Source organism: Dermacentor andersoni, chromosome 2, assembly GCF_023375885.2.
Source record: "Dermacentor andersoni chromosome 2, qqDerAnde1_hic_scaffold, whole genome shotgun sequence".
Lineage (NCBI taxonomy): Eukaryota > Metazoa > Arthropoda > Arachnida > Ixodida > Ixodidae > Dermacentor > Dermacentor andersoni.
Window position 1 is genome coordinate 143,611,989 of NC_092815.1, and position 20,739 is coordinate 143,632,727.

The following is a 20,739-nucleotide window of genomic DNA, read 5'->3' on the forward strand; positions in this document are numbered from 1 at the left end:
AGCTTATGATGCCGCGTCAAGATTGGAGAGGCAGTCGGAAATGGCGAAGAGACAGCCCACACTAGAATCTGACAGACCGCTGGCCTTTATATCAAAATATTCTAATGCACTCTGAAACATAAACAACATCCTACGAAAATACCACCCAATATTATCAAGCAACGAGCGTCTGAGAAAAGCTTTCCTGGATGTACCTAGGGTTACCTATTGCCGAAACAGGAACTTAGTGCACGGATGTTAGTGCACGCAAAAGTCATTCAACAGCATTCCCCTGTAATAAAAGCATGTTGTCGCCCAAGGTGCAAAATCTGCAGGCACCTTCAAAGTGACATTAAAATTAAAAGCATCGCAAATATGCTCAAGTAAAACTCGTGCTTGAGCTACTTGGTTCATGCTTGAATTAGTAAAGGCAAGGCGTAGAAAACCAGGACTCTAGAAGAACACAAACGACAAAAACCGGCGCCGGTCCTGTCGTTTGCGTTCTTTTTGTGTTCAGGCCTTCTGCGCCTTGCCTTTACTAATTCACCGCAAATAGTTATACACACGAAGTCAAATCTAGCTTCACTTGTACAAGTTCGGATGTGATTTATATGCTTGAACGTTTCTTCTGTAAGAAACAATATATCGGTGAAACAGGACAATCAATGAACGTCAGATTAAACGGACATCGCGTGGACACAGCTGAAAAGTTTCCCAAAGCCGTCGCCGAGCATTTCAAGCAACCAGGTCATAACTTTGATGAACTTAAACTCTACATCTTAGAGTCAAATTTCCGTTATGAACGCGAAAGAAAATACAGAGAATCATACTTTATCCGTAAGTTCAAGACATTGCAACGAATAGGCATAAACGTTTCAAAGAGAGCTTTAGAATCTATTCGCTATGGTAAATTTCAAGCTATAGGCAACAACACTTACTGCGGTTTTTTCGCAAACTTGTTTTTTTTTTTTTCAGCCGGCGTGCCAGACGCCGTTGACACGCCGGCTAACTCGTGGTTGACAGACGGGGGGCTGGCCTTGTGCACAGCATTCCTTTATTCTTAGTTCGACATCCTAACACACCTTCCCTCGTGACCGCACCCACTCGCCTTACACCCTCTCCGCTGTACAAGAAACCCACCTATATATACTGTGGCTAGGAAAGCATATGCCGCCTTCGAGAAGACAAGTCCACTTGCCGAAACGTTGGCTCCTGCTTTCACCTTGTTCTCGTTTTGCTCATCGTCTTGAATTTCCATATCCCGCCTTCCGCGTGTTTTCCTTTGATTAGCAGTAGTAGCATATATACCACACCGCGAGTTGCGGGAGCTGCCTTCGCATTGTTCACGTCGTGGACCAAACATCCATAAGTTAGCGCTGCCAATGTAGCATAAGTTGTTTTTTCCAGACTCTTTGTTCTATGTTGCTTTTCTGTAACTTATTCATCGCTTTCTCATATTGCTCGTTTGATGATTACAGCTGTGCCCCTTATACATACCCTCACAGTTCCGGCCTTGAATATTGTTAGATAGCGCGAGACCAGGCACAAACAACGCAAACATATTTTTTTTAATTACATTCTGGGGAAAACTTGCCAAAACCACGATATGAGTGTGATGCATGTCGTAGTGGGAGACTCCGTATCAATTTTAACCAGCTGGAGTTCCCTAACGTGCACGCAATGTACGGTACGTGGGCTTTTTTTTTTTTTTTTGCATTTTACCCGCGCTGTAATGCAGCTGCCGCGGAAAATATTTGATCCGGTGACGTTGAGCTTAGCAGTGCCATGCCGTTGACGCTAAGCCACCATTGCGGGTGGTGAAAAAACATTATTTCTTTTTTTTTTTGCGTCGTCTGTCCTGTTTCCCGCTGTTTTTAACAAGATGGCACGCGCACCCAGTAGCCTGGTCTCATTCCTTCCCGCCCTTCAGAATGCCCTAACAGACCATTATATGACACTGAAATAAATTGGCGCGATATACAGGTGTTATAAAAGGTTCGAGTGAGGCATTACGAAATAAAGAAAGATGCAACGTGGAACCGATGTGTAGGCTGTAGGCTCATTTTTATTTTCACTGTGAAATAAACGGGAAGACCCTTTCTATGTACCCAAGAATAAAGCAACTGCGGACAAAAGACTTCACTTAGTACCCATACAGCGTCAAGTTGTCTGACACTTTGTGTGATACAATAACGGCGATAAAAACTATCCCTTATTTAATTGAGATCTTTCGAAAACTATGCAGCTTCGCTCTTATTATCCACTAAAAGTTTCACTAAACAGAGTAACGCACTTTACTCTAAAGCAAGACATTTGTGCCAACTGTAAGAGGTTTAAGGAATCATTAAGATGTAATTCAGATCTTAAAAAAATAAACCTTTGACGTCTTAGTCCCAGACTATTTTGTTTCTGAAAAGATTTTCCCTGCGTCTGCTATACCATTGGTGTATTGGATAAGGAATTGGCGCGGTTGTTTTACTAGTGACCGCGTTCCAGATCATGAGATACACCATTTGCCAGAGCGGATACGTTTACTCCCTGTGTGGTGTGTAGAAAAATGTATGGTATAAGCCACCGCGTTTCTTTTCTTCGTTGAGCCCAGCTTCAGCATCTCTGCCTCCATTGGCCAGGTCATTTTATAACGAAATTGACGGCATTCTGTAAGCTTACAAGCACGTTTATGGCAAATTATTTATTTACCTAACTTTTTTTCTTTCCTTTTTTAGACACTGCTTTCGGACCATGTACAGGAATTCACATTTCCCATGGACAATTCCATTACACTTTTTTGCAGGGTATGGACGCATACGCTGAGGCTGTGTACCCCTGCGTCGCCAAAATGGCCCCGCTGTTAACAACAAAGTTAAATCCGGTAAGCGATAGTTTCCATATAGCATCCAATAATCAAACATTTTCAACCTCCTTTCAAGACAGGCGCTTTGGTATTTGCAATACTTGTACGAGGAAGAGGTGAGCATGAAATAGGTTGAAACGGGCTCGGATAGACTGTTGTTTACTGTAAAACGCCATCGTCACTTGTTTTCTTTTCGTTGTTTCTATTGTATTAGCGTTTTCACACTTTTAGAGACCGTACTTTGTTCTTCGTAATTAATAATACTTTGTTTAGCTACGTATTTTAGACAGTGCAAAAACTATGCGCCAATATAAAGTATATCTGTAAGTTATACGTCCTGCTTCCTCAGCAGTCCTGGCGGACTCAACCAGGGCAACTGCTACTGCTAGAACATTAAAGTATGACATTTTGCAGCGAAACTGTACAAGGCTAGGTTGTGGGAAAAATGGTGTGCGTCTATCGAGCCGTGTAGATTGAGAATTCCTCCCCATACGTGGGCCGATCCCGAAGATAGCCCAATACCGGGCCGGCCCGCGGCGGAGGTGAAGCAGGCTTTAAGCAGTCCGCCCACTTGGAAGAATAGGGTTAATATCTCAGGTCCAAGTACAACCCCTATCAGATACTAAGCTGATAAGAACAGATACTACACTTTGACCCGCGTCGGCGATGTCTACGTTCGCACCGCTCTCTATTTGTCGGCGTTCCAAGAGCTTGCGTATCCACTTTCCTTTCCTTCCGCTTTCTCGTGGTGCTCGCTAGGACCGCGAGCGGGAAAGAAATGAGCGCTTTCCATGTGGCCCCGATCCCGCATACTTGGAACGTTTCACCGGAGCAACGGACAGGTTTCGGAGGGAGTTCGTGCAGAACGATTTGTGTGTGGCCTTTCTTGCGTGTGACCACTTCTGGTTTTCGATTGACGTGACAATCATTACTGCACTGCGGGACGTCGGCCAACGCACGATCGCCTTGGCTACGGTGAAGCAGTGTCTGCCTTTGGAGTGGGGTGAAGTGCGTGTCTGTTTTACGTGCCTGGACTCGTTAGCAAAGGGCATCGTGCCGCATTTCGCAAGAATATATGGGCGTGTATAGCAGCCGGTGCCTCATCATCTTCCGAGGCTCAACATCGTGAAGGAGCGACTAGTTGCGCCTCACCTTCCATTTACGTGCCTACGGCGTTTGACAGACGGCAATGGACAGTTCGCCGTTGAGGGGCGCATATTACGCAGCTTCGGTGGCCATCCACCTGCACAGAGTGGAATGACACTGAATTTTTTAGGCAGCAGCACACCATGCAGGCTAATGCGCTGCTCGGCCATACGCGGCTCATTTTAAAGCATTGAATTCGCCGTGCGCAAGCTGGCATGTCACGCACCTTTTACATTTTTTCGTATTTTGAAGACTTTCTATAGGAAGCAGACAAAAATTATTAGGCAAAAGCAGGAAGCTATATATAAGCCGCTAACATAAATGTTTTCTAGAGGGCTCTACAACTACCTAATTAGAACTTTTGTCCTCAAATTAATACTTGTGAACTTCTATAATTCTACAAATAAGTAGGATGCAAAATGAAGTCCCAATTTTGTCCGAAAGGCGAACCATCGATTACGATAGCAATTTTTTAGGCAGGTATACGAAGCAAGGATAACAGTATTATCGGCCGCATGAACTTGCAAAGGTTAGCTTACTCAGTAAACAGACAAGCATGGTGCCACGCGCACGCAGGCATCCATGAACACATCTCACTGGACGAGCGCGGACAGTCGCTGTCAAAACGCTGGCGTGAGGGAAGGCGGCAGCAGCAGCGAGCGAATTGACCTTCGTGCTGCCTCTCGCTGCACAGCAAACTACGTGGAAGGAACACTGTGCAAACGAAGCTATCAGTCCTCGGCACGTGTAGCACGTGCAAGATAAGGCCTGTGAGACTTATCTTGCCCCCGCCCCCCCCCCCTTTCCCGCTGGCCTTGCGAGGGATGGAAGGCGGCTCACTTGCTCACCGCCTTTCCCCCTTGTGTACGTGAGATAGAGTCACCATCCTTGGTTCATCCTCGCACGCTTTCACTCGCACTCGCAGCATACGGCGCGCGGCTACGATGTTATCGCACTTCGACTTTCACGAAACGTCACAATCGCCTGCTTAAATGATTCTTTTTGCCTGCATTATTAATCTTACCCGTCCCACCCAAGCCATCAAAAATGGATAAAAAGATTATTTAGTGAGGCAAAAAGAACCATTCAAATAGGCGATCCTTGTGGCGCCGGTGTCATTATCGCCAAGAAAGTTGGTTTACTTGAACACGACGGTGCACTGGTCAACTGCGACTTCGCTAGCGTCTAAATAGTGCGGGTTCCTGACAATAAATTTTCTTGGAAGTTGCGCGTCGTGTGTGAATCTCGCTTATGTGTGTCGTCGTCTACGCGCGTTTCTCATCTGGATAACCTGTCAAAGAAAATGGGACCAATCACGGAGAGAACATATTCCGTGGTCAGGTGGTGGAGAGCTCCCTGTCTTGCATCTTCCCTGGCACCCGGGTAATCCCTATGGTGCAAAACGTTGTGCAGGGTACATTAAATTGCATGACATTTATTTAAGCATTTCTGAAACCTTCGCTTCTAAGGTTTTGACACATGAATTGTATATGCATATTGTTTTTCTTTAGGATTTCTTGCGTTGAAACATTTCTTCTGTGGGTCATGCTATCACGGGAAGCTCTTCGCTTCCACTACTTACGCAGGCGGAGGCCTCTTGCGGTATTAAAATCCTTAGCTAACCTACTTTGCTTTATCATATTATGCAATAGAGCCCTTTGAGAAAAAACGAGCTTGCGCCAGCCTTCTTCCTAAGGGAAACTTCTAACCAGTCCTACCCTTGGAAGCTTGGACATAATATTAACATCGGTGACCGGTCAATGGAAAAGATATCCTACGAAAGAAAACTTTGTGAATTTGCCTCCAGATCTATCCCTACACCAAGAAACTTCAGTAATTTCAAGGCAGATATTATTATAAGACTTGCCATCAGTGAAGACAAACTCATATATGCGGTAGGAAAGCTGTCGTTTTGAAGATATAAACTATCACCAATTTACAAATTCGGCGTCGCTTTAAACCTGCGATAAAGACGGACGGGAACAAAATACCGTGACCACAGGACAACATTCCAGAAATCTTGTCGTGTACAGGGAGGATGAACATGGTGGCCTGATTGATATTCACAACGGAAAGGTGCGTTTATGTCTCTAACTTGGTGGTAGCCCCTTCCAGCCTCAGCCCAAACTTACAATGTTTGGGCTGTTCTGTAACTATTCTGAAACAAATATTTAGACTTCGAGCAAGGAGACCTTAAGTTAACCTGCTCTGTTTTTTAGCTACAAAAACCTACTTTTAGCGTAAGGTAGTTCGAAATTTTAGGCTTACGTTATTTGATAAATAAGGAGACTCAAATTGAACTTAACAAATTTGCAGGACTATATCGACACCAACGTCACAAATCCTGCGGGAATTTTTCAAGATGGAGTGGTAAGGATGTTTTACCTAGCTCATTTGCATGATGCCGTCACACGCAGTATCGTTTAGAAGTGTAGACTCCTACCAATACCTATGACTAAACCGAAGACATAAACTCTAATTCAGAAGTACATGTTGTTGGGTAGTCTGTTCATATTGCTCATTAGATCATGAATATCAAGGTCGCTCAGCGCAAACAAGGAAGGATGGTAGGGCAGAAGGAGAGCGCCAACTTTCGGCTGTTTATTCTATTTTGTATTACTATCCAATAAATGTACGCAAGTGGATGATGCGTAACATACCTGAAAGCTCCAAACGCGCCACACCCTAACTGTAACCGGCTATCAATACCTTCTTTCTGCATACAAGGGTGAAACTGATTTATGACTAATACATGACGAGCCTCGTTATTTGATGTGAAAAGTCTCTAAGCCCCTTGTCCACTTCCGTCCTTCCTTGTTTTTGCTAAGCGACCATGATTTTTGTGTTCCATTCAGCGAAGACATGAAGTCGCTGCTATGTTAACTCTAGTCTCAATCTATTTTACAACATCCATGAAAGACGAAGACGACGGAAAATGTCAACATGATGATTGCCAAGCATTAAGTATAGCTCAGCAAGTAATGACATAATATTGCTAACTCGCAAGCGGTACAGTTAATTGTGGCCGTCCGGAAGCGGTTTCTATTCCATAGGTTACACGCAGACAAATGGCTGTCTGTCAAGATGCTGTCGAAAAATCGACTGCGATGTCGAGACCCACATAGGTATGGTAATTGCGTTTGCTCAGTCGTATATAATATTTTACTCACCTGCGGTAAAGCATACGCAGGCCAGATGAGTCAGCGCCAAAATAAAATCTTCGACAGCATGATAATGACATTAGGCGGGATGCCAGTATTAGGTTTTTAGCGACGCACCATTCGTAATGCCAGTGCCTCTAAATATTTGATAGAACAAAGAAATTATCTTACCGCTTAAAGGACAAAAGAAAGACATATATACTCGGATAATTTTTTCATTACGGCACGGTGTAGCCACATCTGTGCCTTGCAGCCTCGTTGTAGATGACGACAATGTTAAATTCCTAAATTAAAGGTTTCGCAAAGATGGATCAGCTTGACGCCAAGTCTTTATATTACGTGTTTCGTGTATATGCTTTCATATTTGATATCGTGCTGATTACTGTGCCATCACATATTTATAATGCGAAGCATTCTATGCCTCATTCTTGGCTAGGTAGCTGAGCAGGTTCCTGCCTAGCCATTTGTTTAATAATATGGACATACTGTGCCACCGACGGCGGAATCGAACCTCAGCCTCGGAGCACAGCACTCCGGAGCTTTAACCACGAGGCCACGATCACGTTTTCTTCTTTAGTGCAGGGATACATAAGTCACGTCATGCGAAAATGTTTACATTACATTTAAACGCATACACGAAAAACAAACGCGCAAATGTTACGCAGGCCACTGAAAGTTGAAAAATCATGCAAACAAAGGCGAGCGTCCAGATGCGAAATCCAATCCATTCGTGAACGGAATCAAAAGTTTCAAACAACACCACGCACTTGAGTAGCCTCTTCTCGAAAAACAGAATTTGTCGAGCGACGTGCGTTTTGTCTATCGATCATGCGACTTCTCCGTGTAGTAGAGTCCTAATAACGTAAAGAAATCATATGGTGAATTACTGATTGTCCTTTTTGAAAGGGAGGAACCGAATACCGTAAGATGCGAGAAAAACTGCATTTTTTATTGTTCTTTGTAAAAAGTCCTAAATATAGGTCACGTCAGCACAAACAATAAAAGTGTGGTATTGTCTAGGATTAGTTGTAAATTCTACGATTTAAATTCCACGGTACATAAACTCCTTTGTCATAAAGACGTGCTTTAACTGGAAAAGTGGAAGTGTTTGGCTTGGAAGAATTTTTTGGTGCTGGCGTTAAACTCATTTTACGGACACGGCAAAGAACAAACATCTAGACCAAATATAGACAAATACGGCTTTATATACACAGGTAGAGGGAAAAGGTTCTGTACTCGTGCTTTATTTAGCTAAACAAATACCGTAGAGTGAACCTAGCCTTTCAAAAGGAAATACCGCCGACTTCTTTTAGGAAGCGCTATAACGGCCATACTTGAGCAACTTTCACCGTGACAAAAAGAACAGGGTGGTGTGAAGCAAAGAGTATTTGATTTACCAACAGAAAGAATGAATGACGGTTGTATTGCAGGTAAAATAATCGCATGACCAATTGACCAACTGACTGGACAACAGGTGGCTGGAGACGAGCACGGAACATCTAATACAGAGATGGCAGAATTGACGATGGGAGACCCGTTGCCGAGCGACATGCCTTTCGGAAAAACTTGAGTGCTTAAACGAAAATTTAAAACAGGAACAAATACGTGGTTATCGGCGATAGTCACAACGGTATGAGGAACGGCAACTGTGCGTAGCAGGAGAACATTGACATTAGGCGTCAGCTTATAGTCACCGTCAGGAACAGATGGGAAGCACGTCAAAGGCATATGCATGGCGGCTTGAGGTGGCAACTATACGAAGTCTACAGAACATAAACGAGGCTGAGTCAATCAGTGCTGAATGGTCCTACAAAATGTAGAGGCCGAAGATCAAGCCATGGGAACACTGTTCCAGAACAGCAAATAAAATGGAACTGTTAAAGCCAACAACAGTTATTCGGGCAGTGTACATGCCAATGATAATTGGTGTTGCTCCATCAGCGACCCGGCTAGCATGAAGTGCGGCATGTGTAAGGACTTTCTACAGGCGGCAACATGGATGGTTGCTCATCACCGAGATATGGGCTCCATTCTCAACAAGCGCTGGGACAAATACACCGACTTCTACATCCATTATATTTTGTCGGGTCGTTAGGGTGAGAGACGTTGGCGGAGACGTCGACAATGCAGCGTGTCCTCCGGGAGCTGCATATTTTAGTTTTCCGAAGGTGTGCACCCAGGTCGGCATGACGGCGACAGGCGACGGGACTGGGGTGACCTGGACGATGCCCGACGATTTTGTGGCGAACGGCACTGGTGACTGCTCGGCGACAGTGATCGACGGCGCCATGCGGTTGTACCGTCAGTAGCATGCAGATTCGGCTTGGCTTACGGCTAGATATGGCGAAAACCACCGTCTGGACGAGGACTGTTCTAGAATGGCATCCAGGACCGGCGGTTGCGTCAGCATCGGGCGGCGTGACCAACCCAGCGAGAACTAAAACAAATAGGCCGGTTATCCGGTGTTCGCCACTCTGCCATGTCGCGAGAACTTCGAGAGGTCCATTCATTTTGATTATGCAGGATCGAAGGACGTTCAGTTGGCCGAAAACCATCCGCGGTGCGAGTTGATATTGGCAAATTCTTGGCGCACAACAGCCTGAACAAGGGGAAATACAGGAGCGCATGTATCGTTGACAGGTGGCTACAGAGCCGCGAGACAAATGGCTTTCAGCTCATGGCGCATGATCTTCTTCAGCTGCTCTGAAGGCTGCTCCTGCCACGGAGGAGAGTACTGTCGGTCTTCACGAGGCGATGTTGCAGCCGTATTGGGAAGCCGTGCAAACGCCCGATTGATACGACGGCTTTTCACGTGCTCGAAACGCTTGCACTCCGTGACAATGTCATTAACCGAAGTACAGTTCTTTCAAATGAGTAGATTGAAGGCGTCATCGAGCATACCTTTTAAGACATGCCCGACTTTTCAGACTCTGGCATTTCGTCGTCGGCCACGCGGCAGAGTGTCAGCATGTATTGTATATAGGCGACATAGCTTTTGGTAGACACGTCTGAACTCGCGATGCCAGCTCTTTCTTGTTGATAACCTTCCGAGCCAGTGGTTTTCCGAAGAGATCTCGCAGCTTCTGCTTGCAGGAATCCCTCTCACGTAGTTTTTCTTCGTGGTTTTGAAACCACTCGCGCAGTTCCCGCCAAGTAAAAAAATCGTGTTCGTCAGCATTACTATGCGATCCCATTTGTTGTGGCTGGTCACCCGCTCATACATTTCTAGCCGGTCGTCGACGTCGACGCCGTCGGTGCCCCAGAATGTTCCTGGATATCGCGGATGCGTGAGTACGACAGCCAACGCAGTCGACGCAAGCGCTGCCGAACTAGGCACCGTCTCCTGCGACCTCGGTGAAGAACCAAAGTGGCGGCCACTGCGAATGCGAAGCTCTTTTCTGAGTCGTTACGCCACATCTCCACCAAATACTACGAAGAGGAAGTCCGCTGCACAAATGTATGTACAACTTTTACACAGGGAAAAGTTCGTGGTAATCGCGCAGGCAGGTAAAAAGGTCACAGCTCCAGGAGACTGTATACCAATTCCTTTTGGTCTCTCTCTTGCGCTAGTGATCCTGTCCAAATGCACCGCAAAATATTTAAGAACGCAGAGGAAGTTCGATCCCAAATGTTTAGTCAAAACTCCCTATATTTATAGAAAGTCACTCTAGCTCCTGCAGATTCATAGAATCGCAAGGTAGTGTTTAGTGCCTCAGTATTACCGGGATGATCGACGCAAAAATGGGGATTGTCATCTGGATAGCTAACAGATTAATTTCCTCATCTGCGTACCTCGATACTTATTGTTTGCGTTAGGAAGCACGCTTAAGCAAAGCGGTTAGAGAGCGGACAATTCTGACGGTCGGATGAATGTACCTATACTATGTACCTAATACCTCCGTATTCGGAAATACATCTTAACTTGAAGCCCATGCTTGACTTCGTATAAATGACGCCTGGTATGAACGCGCATGAGACGCTCATTGCATTTTCTTTGGGCGTTCATGACAGGCGTCGTTTGAATTAGGTCCAGTTTGGACTTCAAGTTAAGATTCATTTCTGAATACGGGGGTTAGTGTGGATTCCGTATACATAATTACATTAGATATTCAACGTTCGAAGCTTTTTCTGGCTTTATATGGCCTTTGTGCTAACAGCACTGGAGGCAAGGAAGGTACCATTTGTGTTAGGTTTCATGCGAACCACGCTTAACATATACTTTTCTCGACTGTTTTCTACCTTTACTCATGCTATGGTACGAACCGCCACGCTTTCCATTCCAACAATGGTAAAGCACGCATCGCTCTCATCAAGTATGTAAAGCAAAACATCATGCTTCGACTTCAACTCAGACGTAGTGAGCAACCATACGACTTGTGCACTATAGGCTTATTCTTACACAAACACGCAGACACATACACGCAAACTGAAATTCGTCGCGCCACATTTCCGTGGGCAATCGCATTCTTCCGGAACCAAAAATTGATATGGCTTGTAGCGAGAATATCCTTCAATTCACAGTGCAAATTATGAACTTCTTTCTTCCTTCTTTTTAAATCTCCTTTCCCTCTTGCACACTGCAGGGTAGCCTACCGAGCTCAGCCTGGTTATCTCCCTGCCTTTCCCTTATGACTTCCCTACCTCTATCTACTCTTTAAATTACAATTACTACGAGTCCGCTGAAGCTGAATGCTTAAAAGGTCATTATCAGATTTTCTTATTTTAAGCATTGTCTCACATTCACAACGTGCACAGATTGCGGCAACATGTATACACAGATGGCTCAGTAAAACTGAACAGCTCTGGTCATCATCATTCTGGCAAAATCTGAGGAAATCAAATTAAGAACTTCAGGTGTGACCACGTCGACGGGTGCAGAACTCGCGGCGCTTCGTGCTGCACTTGATTTCATTAAGCAGAAGCCACCGCAACAATGTACAGTCTTTAGTGACTCCAAGGCAGCCCTTCAGTGCATACGAAGCCCAATGCGCCACGGACCCAATGAACAACTGGTCTCAGTAATTCGGCACATATGTCATCAAAGTCATGACAAGGGACACAGCATAATCTTTCAGTGGCTTCCAGGACATTGTAACATCAGCGGGAATGACCGCACCGATGAAGCCGCCTGATCTGCGCATGAAAGTCTTCATTCCGCTTTCGCGAACAGACGCTGCGGCTGGGCTGCGATTGATGTCCCGTGACTGTACTTTGCCCCTGTGGGACTCAAATGTTTTCACCATGTGTCGGTTGCGTTCGTTGTCTCCGGACATACGGATGCACCTCCTGCCTGGGTTACCACGACGTGAACAGACCATGATCTACCGTCTGTGGCTAGGCGTTGTCTTTACGAACTCATATGCTTTCCTCATTGGAATGGCCAACAGCCCCACGTGCGACACATCCAACATCGACGAGACGCTCACACATATCTGTGTCTGCCCGCGCTATAGTGCTCAGAGACAGGTGATGTGCAGAGTACTGGACAAGTTGGACAATCGTCCACTATCAGAACTAAAAGCTTTAGGTCAATGCTCCGAAAGAACATCCGCATGGAAGACCTTACTCCCGTTATTAAGGTTCCTGCGTTCTAGGGGGCTTCACGACAGACTCTAAGAATGCCGCTCCCTAGCGCTCTGTAATGTACGCGCTTTGTTCGGGCTTGTCTCTCTTTCTTTCTATCTCCCCCTTCCACTCTGTTTCGCTTTTTATCCCCCTTAACCCTTCCCCTGCGTAGGGTAGCCAACCGGGACAACCTCTGGTTAACCTCCCTGCCTTGCTCTGCACTATCTTATCTCTCTCTCTCTATCTGTATCACATTTTATTTACCTAGCGGCTAAATTGCTTGTGTCACCGTGACCCGGTGGGCACCATTACTGACGGCAAGTCTCCAAAAGAACCGTCTTCTCATTTGAAAACGAATTCTTAAATATTACTCAATGTCTTTGCATAAACACTCGGTATATACGTAGGATCCTTTGTTTTAGGATCTTACATTTTTTTCAATTAGGGAGCGAAAATGGGCTGCTATCTTGAAGAGTAAGACAGGCGATATATCGAGTTTCTTTTTCTGTCTGGCACGAAAACCGGGGACAAATCAATGTTTTTCTGGAAGCTTAAAGCATTGAATTCTTCTGCTAACTTTGGAAACAATTAACACAAGCAATGGTCTTCTTTTGGACACAAACCTTTCATTTCAAGAAGCAAAATCACTCACAGTAGCATGTAATAGCGGACAGAGCTGCTCACGAGACAAACTGATCTCTACGAATCCTCATTGACAGGCATTATTAGCTTATTTAACAGGAACTGAATTAATAAAAAAGTACACATAAAGATAGGTTTGGCGAGCTCTCCTTTAATTTATCATTGCGATATCGATTATATGTATACTCCAAGCGCAACATTGCGGTCGTCGTGCTTAGTGCCTCGAGCGGCCAGTCCCGCAACAACTTTGCGCGTATTCGCTGGCTTCTATACCACTCGGAAAAAAACACTTTTGTGTAGCACGTTTTTGAGCAACAGAAAGCTGTATCGAGAGTTGTTCATGTTGCTCTACAATTTTCTCATTGAGACTACTTATCTAATTATATTGAAAGCTTTCTTAATTAAGTAAGCCTAATTATGCAATTAGGCGCATTGCAAAAGATAATCTGGGTATCTCCAAGTCACGTCACGGCAAACAACATTACCTTATTGCTGTCCAGGTACGTGGCATCTGCACAATTTTAAATCTTGGTGCATAATAGTTGGGTCACCCGTAATACTATGGCGTCATCATTTTGAAGTTTTAGGGAATTTTTGAAAATCGTCTGCCGCAAATGACGTAAATGTAGTCCTTGAGCTGGATTATTTGGACAGGCGGACATGACTTGCACAAGAAACCAAAAGACAGGTTCAACTAATTACCAAAAATGCTTATTACATTTTTTAATAATTACTTTACGTCACATATGAAAATTTATGGATTGTAGCCTGAGAGCTTGTAAGTCGTATTCACTTGGAATAAATTTCCACAAAGACACTAGTTTTTAGGCATACGTCATCAAACTCGCCTAAAAATGCATTGCTGTTTGTTGTCTACATTAAAGCACAAAAGCAACTCGAACGCCCATGTATTTCGTCCTAGACTTTGGGAAATATTCCGAAACTGATGTATTCCTGGAAATTCAACAGCAAGTGGATACGTCTTTCAAACTCACCGGCTACAATTTGTTAATTGCAATATGGGAAGTAAAGGAAATAATTAGAAAGTTAATTGCTGCATTGCTGTTGATTAGTTCGATATGTGCTTCAACTTCTCGTGCTAGTTATGTCTGTCTCTTCCAATAACACAGCTCTAGGACAGCAATTTTGCTATGTGCCGCAGTCAATTTTTCAACTTTGGGAAAAACCTAAAAATGATCATCCTTTGTACACCATGTGTATCGTATATATACATATATACGCCCCAGAGGAACGCAATGCAAACATCGCTGTTCCCTAAACGTTAGCTACTAAAGATGCATGCCTTCGTAATTTGAATGATTGTATGCAACAAGGCCACAATGTATAAGGAAGGAACGCTGCAGCGCTCACGCATGCGCAACTTTCTCCTATCTGTCACACAGGTCATGGTCGCAGTACACATAGTTGGCTCTGAGTCTGCTCGGTCAAGATAAACGTGATACTTTACACACTCATGGCGCGAAGTCACATCGAAAAGCTCACTTCTCAAATACGTTAAGCAAAATGCGGTACCCCAGGAATATGTAGAACTAAGGCTACAGAATATCTCAGTTTTTATGCTCAACATCTCCTTCGCTGTTTGAGGTGCACTCTATACTACAACGGCGTCAATATTTACATGCAGCTATGTATATAAACTCGCACATCTCTATTGCACAATATTATTTTCTTCCTGTGCATGGGCTATTTCTTAAGTGTAGTCAATAAAACTCCCCAGCAAGATCTAGCCAATGGTGATTCAGTTTGGCCAAAGAAACAATGTCTCTGTTCTTTACAGGAATGTGTTGCTAAGCAGAAGATATTCACCGACGATGTCGCTATCGCCATGGCTGGGATCAAATGGCTCCTCGAAAACTTTTTCTGAAGCTTCCGGCACTGCTCACGCTGTGTTTAGCGTCGGGAAGGCTGAGGATTATAGTGTGAGCTATCGTCGTTATTGAATGAATAAAAAGAACTTGAAATGATGGAAAATTTTGTTTCAGCATACGTCGCTGTACGAGCACTCTATAGGAATTGAAGAGCAGTGCTTGGAAACTACACGTACGCAGCAAATAAGAGGCGGTAAAGAATTTTACTGTCACTCGCGATTAGAATTGCAACAACGGAGCTCAATGCCAAAATGGTCTCCGACACTGTGTAGCAGCGCCCACCATCACAGGAACACTTGGAGAACTGAATGGCGTTCTGTCCACTGGTACTACCCCGTTTACCGGAGAAAAAAAACGCGCCCGTCAATTTCCGTAGGGCATTAAAAAGTAGTGGACGTGTAACATGTTCCGATCACTGGCCCTGTGACGCCATCACGCTACGCCTTCAAGATGGCAGTCCTATCCCACACGTCCCTAGTAGCCGGGTCCTCGGTCTCACCATCTCTACCAACGGCTCCAACGCCTTGGCTCTTAACAAGATCTGTGCCCAATCTCAAAACACCCTACGACTTCTTAAACGTATCTCTAACCGACGAGGGGGACTCAAAGTAGAAAGGCTTCTCCGCCTCGTCCAATCCTTTGTCATATGTCCCATTACCTACGTTGCTGCGTACCCCAACTGGTACCGGGCTGAGCAAAACAAGCTCGACACCCTCATACGAGGGGTCTACAAGCAAGCACTTGGCCTTCCGCATTGCACCAGCACTGAACTCTTCAACCAACTGGGAGTTCACAACAATCTTTCCGAACTCATTGAAGCCCAACAACGCTCTCAGCTTGAACGGCTCACCCTTACTGAAACGGGACGCCTTATTCTATCCACGCTTGGCTTCACCTACCATCAGCAACAGGGCCCCAAACAACCGATCCCGACCGACATCCATAACTGGATCTACATAGACCCTATCCCTAGAAACATGCACCCTGAATATAACACGGCCCGGCGCCAAGCTCGGGCCGGAGCTATCATAAAAGCCCTTGCTCACGTACCTGGCGTCACATTTGTTGATGCAGCCCAATACTGCCATGGCACACGATTTGTGGCTGTCGCCACACGCGATGGAGTCCTACACCACGCCTCCAGCGTCACTACCCCCACTTCCGAGACGGCTGAAGAAGTGGCCATCGCCCTGGCCACTCTAGATCCCACCTGTCACACCATCGTGTGTGAATCTCGCTCAGCCGTCACTAACTTCAGCAAAGGCCGTATTTCTCCCCAAGCTCTTCGCATCCTCTGCCAGGCACCACACTCTAAAGACAGCATAATCTCCCTAACATGGATCCCGGCCCATGCGGGCCCTGTCCACTCACACCTCCCCAATCTCAACGAGGTCACCCACTCCATTGCGCGAGGCCTAGTCAACCGCGCCGGAGTCACTGGAGATGAGTTGGACACCAGGGACAATCTGACAACTTATAACGATCTCGTTAAGGCCTTTTACCTTAGTCGCCGAACCTTCCCTCGCCTCACCCCAAGTTCAGCCGGGCGCAGGCTATCACCCTGCGTCTGCTACAAACAAACACGTACCCTCTACCCGCCCGCCTCCACCTTATATTTCCAGTCGCCTACACTATCCCCAACTGCCGGTGCTGTGGCATTCACCCGGCTACGCTTCCGCATATGCTGTGGGAGTGCCCAGCACAGTACACACAGACTAACACCACGACTCTCTCACCGAGGTTGCATGAGGCTGTGCGGAGCTCCGCCATCGACGACCAAACCTAGGCGACCCAGCACGCCCGTGAGGCGGTGGCGAGGCAAGCCCTCGACGTCGATTCATGGGAGGCTTAGGCCCGGCCATCATAAAGTGCTGGTTGTACAATAAAAGGTTATTCCTCCTCCTCCTATAAAATGTTGCACATCATATTGCTCGCGAAAGCACGTACTCATTTACGTCATCACGAATGTGTCCAGGAACCTATTAAAATATTAAACAAACAGACTTATTTCCCAAGGCAGACTCATAAAGCTCTATAATTTCGTGAGCAAGTAAGCCATAAAGCCTGCGTATAAGCACTGAGTCGACAATCTGTAATGCAGGTTTGTGGTCACAGAAAAGAGTCTATCCTTTAGGCGGTTCCTGAGAGATGTAACGAACCGCTTCACGAAGCAAGACCCGCCCCCAGCCGTGGACGTTATGTTGTGGTCTAATTCCAAGCTTTGACGAATCGACAAGGCTAGCAAAACGTAAGCATTGCAACCGCGGAGACCACTGAGGACGTCGATCCATCCATGTAAAGAAGTACTGCAGAGGCATATGCTTCAGAGATGTGCGATAGCGCTAGTTGTTTTACAACACATTACGGTGTTCTTGATTTGTTGATGAGCCCAGCAATTCAAAGGCACACTGGTGGTCTGAAGAACAACCATGCTGAGGTGTTTGAAGCTTTAGCCGAGAAAAACCTTGTAGGAATGAAGCGCTCGTAACGAGCAATCGCTCATGAAAAAACGCAGTCTGGTCGCAGGTTACGGACTGTCGTCAAAAGGCTGCATTCGTGATAGCTCATGAATCGCACGTATACTCGGAGATGTTTACAGCAGCGGTATGCTTCGATATGATAGACGTCTGCTTCCGCAATTGTGCCGTTAGCCGACGTGTAGCGTCACACACCCAGGCATAGAAGTAACCCTTGTAGCTGCAGACATTGTAAGGCATGCAGGCAGGAAGGTTGCATTTCTGTAAGAAGTGGTGAGCTATATTGCTGGTAACATACTGTAACTGCAACACAGCTGGTATTGCAGCTCCCTGCTCCAGCTGGTACAGCTGGAGCAGGGATCGTTCAGACTAGCACCCAGTTTAATTCCTTCTACATTTCTCAAAACGTTCGCGAAGCGTACATGATTTTCCCTTTAAGTATCTTCATGTGCTTTGACCAAGAAAGGCCATGGTCGCTGAATACACTGTGACGGTTGACATACGGCACCACGGCACCGTAGATGGCAATCAAATGCCGACTGATTTCCTTCGGAGTGAAAACAAGCACAGCACATTTGGAACTTGCCACGTGCAAACCACGAAGGCGTAACTACTTCGAGATAGCAAAATCAGCACATTGATGTCTCGTGCGCCGTGGGGAGCTGGATACTCAGAAGCCCAAACACAAATGTCGCCCGCGTACAGAATAATGTGGGCAGTGTCACACAAATATTCACGAATCCCAATGAGTGTCGTTATAAAGAGCGTAGGGCTGAATGCTCGCACGCGAGGCCGATTTGATGACGGACAGTCTCACCATCTGCTGTCATCATGAACAGCGTGATGCTTTTGATGTAATTAATGAAGTATATTTGCCGCCCACATTGTCTATCTGTTACAAAGCACCGAATATTGCCTCGTGTAAAACGTTGCCGTGGTCGCCTTGTACAATCAACAATGCTGCGTCCCAAAGGCGGCGGCGTTTCTTCTCCTGTTGCATTGATGAAACGAGATCGTTGACGCTGCCTACGGATGATGTGCCTTTCCGAAATCCTATCATCGAATCTGGATAGAACCTACGCATTTGTCTAGTCTCGTCAGCGATACTCTAATTGACGTTAATAGAAAAAATGGAACTGGGCATGTCAAGTAATGCGTAGATTAGATAAACGGTGGCGCCAAGAGAAGGGAAGTTCAGTCGAGGATGGCAGAAGACTAGGTGGGGTGATGAAATTAAGAAATTTGCAGGCGCTAGTTGGAGTCGGTTGGCGCAGGACAGGGGTAATTGGAGATCGCAGAGAGAGGCCTCCGTCTTGCAGTGGACATAAAATAGGCTAATGATGATGATGAGTCTCATCAGCGCCATACTCCCCATCACTTTACCAACACAGCTTGTCAGGGTCACTGGTATGTATATTAAAATTCCGAGAGGACTTTTCCGGTTTCAGGAGAGTGACCCCGCCACCGCATTTCCAATTTTCACACACAATGCCAGATGCCCATGGTGCATTGTACGCAGAAAGTCGAAGCTTGCGGGCCCCTTCTCCAGCGCCAAATACCACGCTGCGTATAAAGTGCTGTCTAGACCAGCTGCCGATGAACTCCTCGACGAAGAGATGATGGCTTACAGTTCCTGCACTGTCAAAAACAATGTTCACGTGGTCATCTTTCGGTGTCTATATTTGACGGTCATAACGTGGCAAGGAAATATCAGATGAGGCGACAATCGCTTTGCAGCTGGCTTTAGCAATCTAAACTCCAGTTCTGCCTTGTAAAACAGCCAGTGCGCTTAAAGGATGTTTCTCTTCCAGTGAAAAGCGCGAAATCCCTACTGACTGCCATATTCTGCAGAGAGGCTTGCGCGTATCCGCAGAGGCACAGAATCCCCCCCATCGTCGTTTACTCCACTTGTCTAGGTGATGGCAGATCTGGCGTTGAAATTGTCGACTCTTAATCAGGTCTGATGGCGATTTCGTTCTTTGATATTTTCTCTCTGCTCGCCCATGAAGACCACGAAACAGTTCATAATGAGTGTCTGTAAAAGTCCTAATAGTCGTCGTCCTAACATATTTTCTTCTCCCCTGGAACAATGAGTACGTCTACCTCAGATGAAGTGGATAAGGTCTGGAAAGAGCTTCCAAGAATTCATTGAGTGCATTCTTTGAGTCTAGTCCAATCCGTAGTCCGAACACGATGTGGAGCAAATAGTAGGAGCTATTCCAGTGTATGTAGGCCAGTGTATGGGTCCCTATTCTACGTTTCTAAGGCAGCCCACAGATCGCAGAACGGCTCTTGACACAAAGGTCATATTCAGGCAGCTGCTTGAGAATGAACCTCGGAGGAAAGAGGGAGACCCGTTGATTATGGCGGACAAACCGCGGTGATATATATATATATATATATATATATATATATATAAGTGGTGAGGTCTTCTCCACGTCTATTCATTCCTGTGCTCCTCCAAAGTGGCTGGTGGGCGTTAAAGTTACAGACGAGCATGTGCGGGTAAGGACGTCTTTGGATGACTAAACTAATCCATTGACAGTCAATGTTCTTTTTCGGGGGTAAATAGACGCCGATGATAGAAAACACATGACGTTGATTTTTCACGTTGATGATGATGTGCTTATTAGAAACGTGCTCAGGAAGTCCACGCGGAATGTGAACAAGGTCCCGATGGATGCACGTTAAACACTTCGAATCTTGCCGGCACTAGAGTACTCAACAAGTATCCTGACAATCGAAAAGAAGAAGTCAAGTTTCGTTCACGCATTATCGCGACTGGAAACTGGTACTTTAACACCCTTTGTCGGAAGTCCGGAAGACGAACTCAGAGACCCCGAGCATTCGGCTGCATTACAACGGAACTGCACGCACGTTCTTCAAATGACAGAGGGCATGTTAGCAGCGCCTTAATAGACTGCTGGTGAAAAGCCGCTAGAAACGGCTCCTGTGTGTCCAGGATTTTAACCGCAGCCAATGCTGAAGGTGTCTGTAGATTATCAAGAACGGTTCGCACTGAGGTC

At 45.8% G+C, this 20,739-nt stretch overlaps 1 protein-coding gene and 1 pseudogene across 4 annotated transcripts in view; one reads left to right on the forward strand and one right to left on the reverse strand.

Moving 5' to 3' along the window:
* LOC129380242 (uncharacterized) overlaps positions 1-15,339 on the forward strand; it is a 63,557-nt gene extending 48,218 nt beyond the window's left edge. For 2 of the 4 annotated variants that reach the window (XM_055076190.2, XM_055076192.2), the window contains exons 2-4: positions 2,774-2,851; positions 6,296-6,349; positions 15,146-15,339. In XM_055076190.2, the coding sequence (XP_054932165.1) occupies positions 2,774-2,851; positions 6,296-6,349; positions 15,146-15,232 (219 nt within the window). In that variant the 3' untranslated portion in view covers positions 15,233-15,339. The other 2 variants (XR_008614577.1, XR_008614578.2) reach the window with 2 other exon arrangements.
* LOC126541047 (U2 spliceosomal RNA) lies at positions 3,322-3,503 on the reverse strand (annotated as a pseudogene).
* Positions 15,340-20,739: the final 5,400 nt, after the last annotated feature.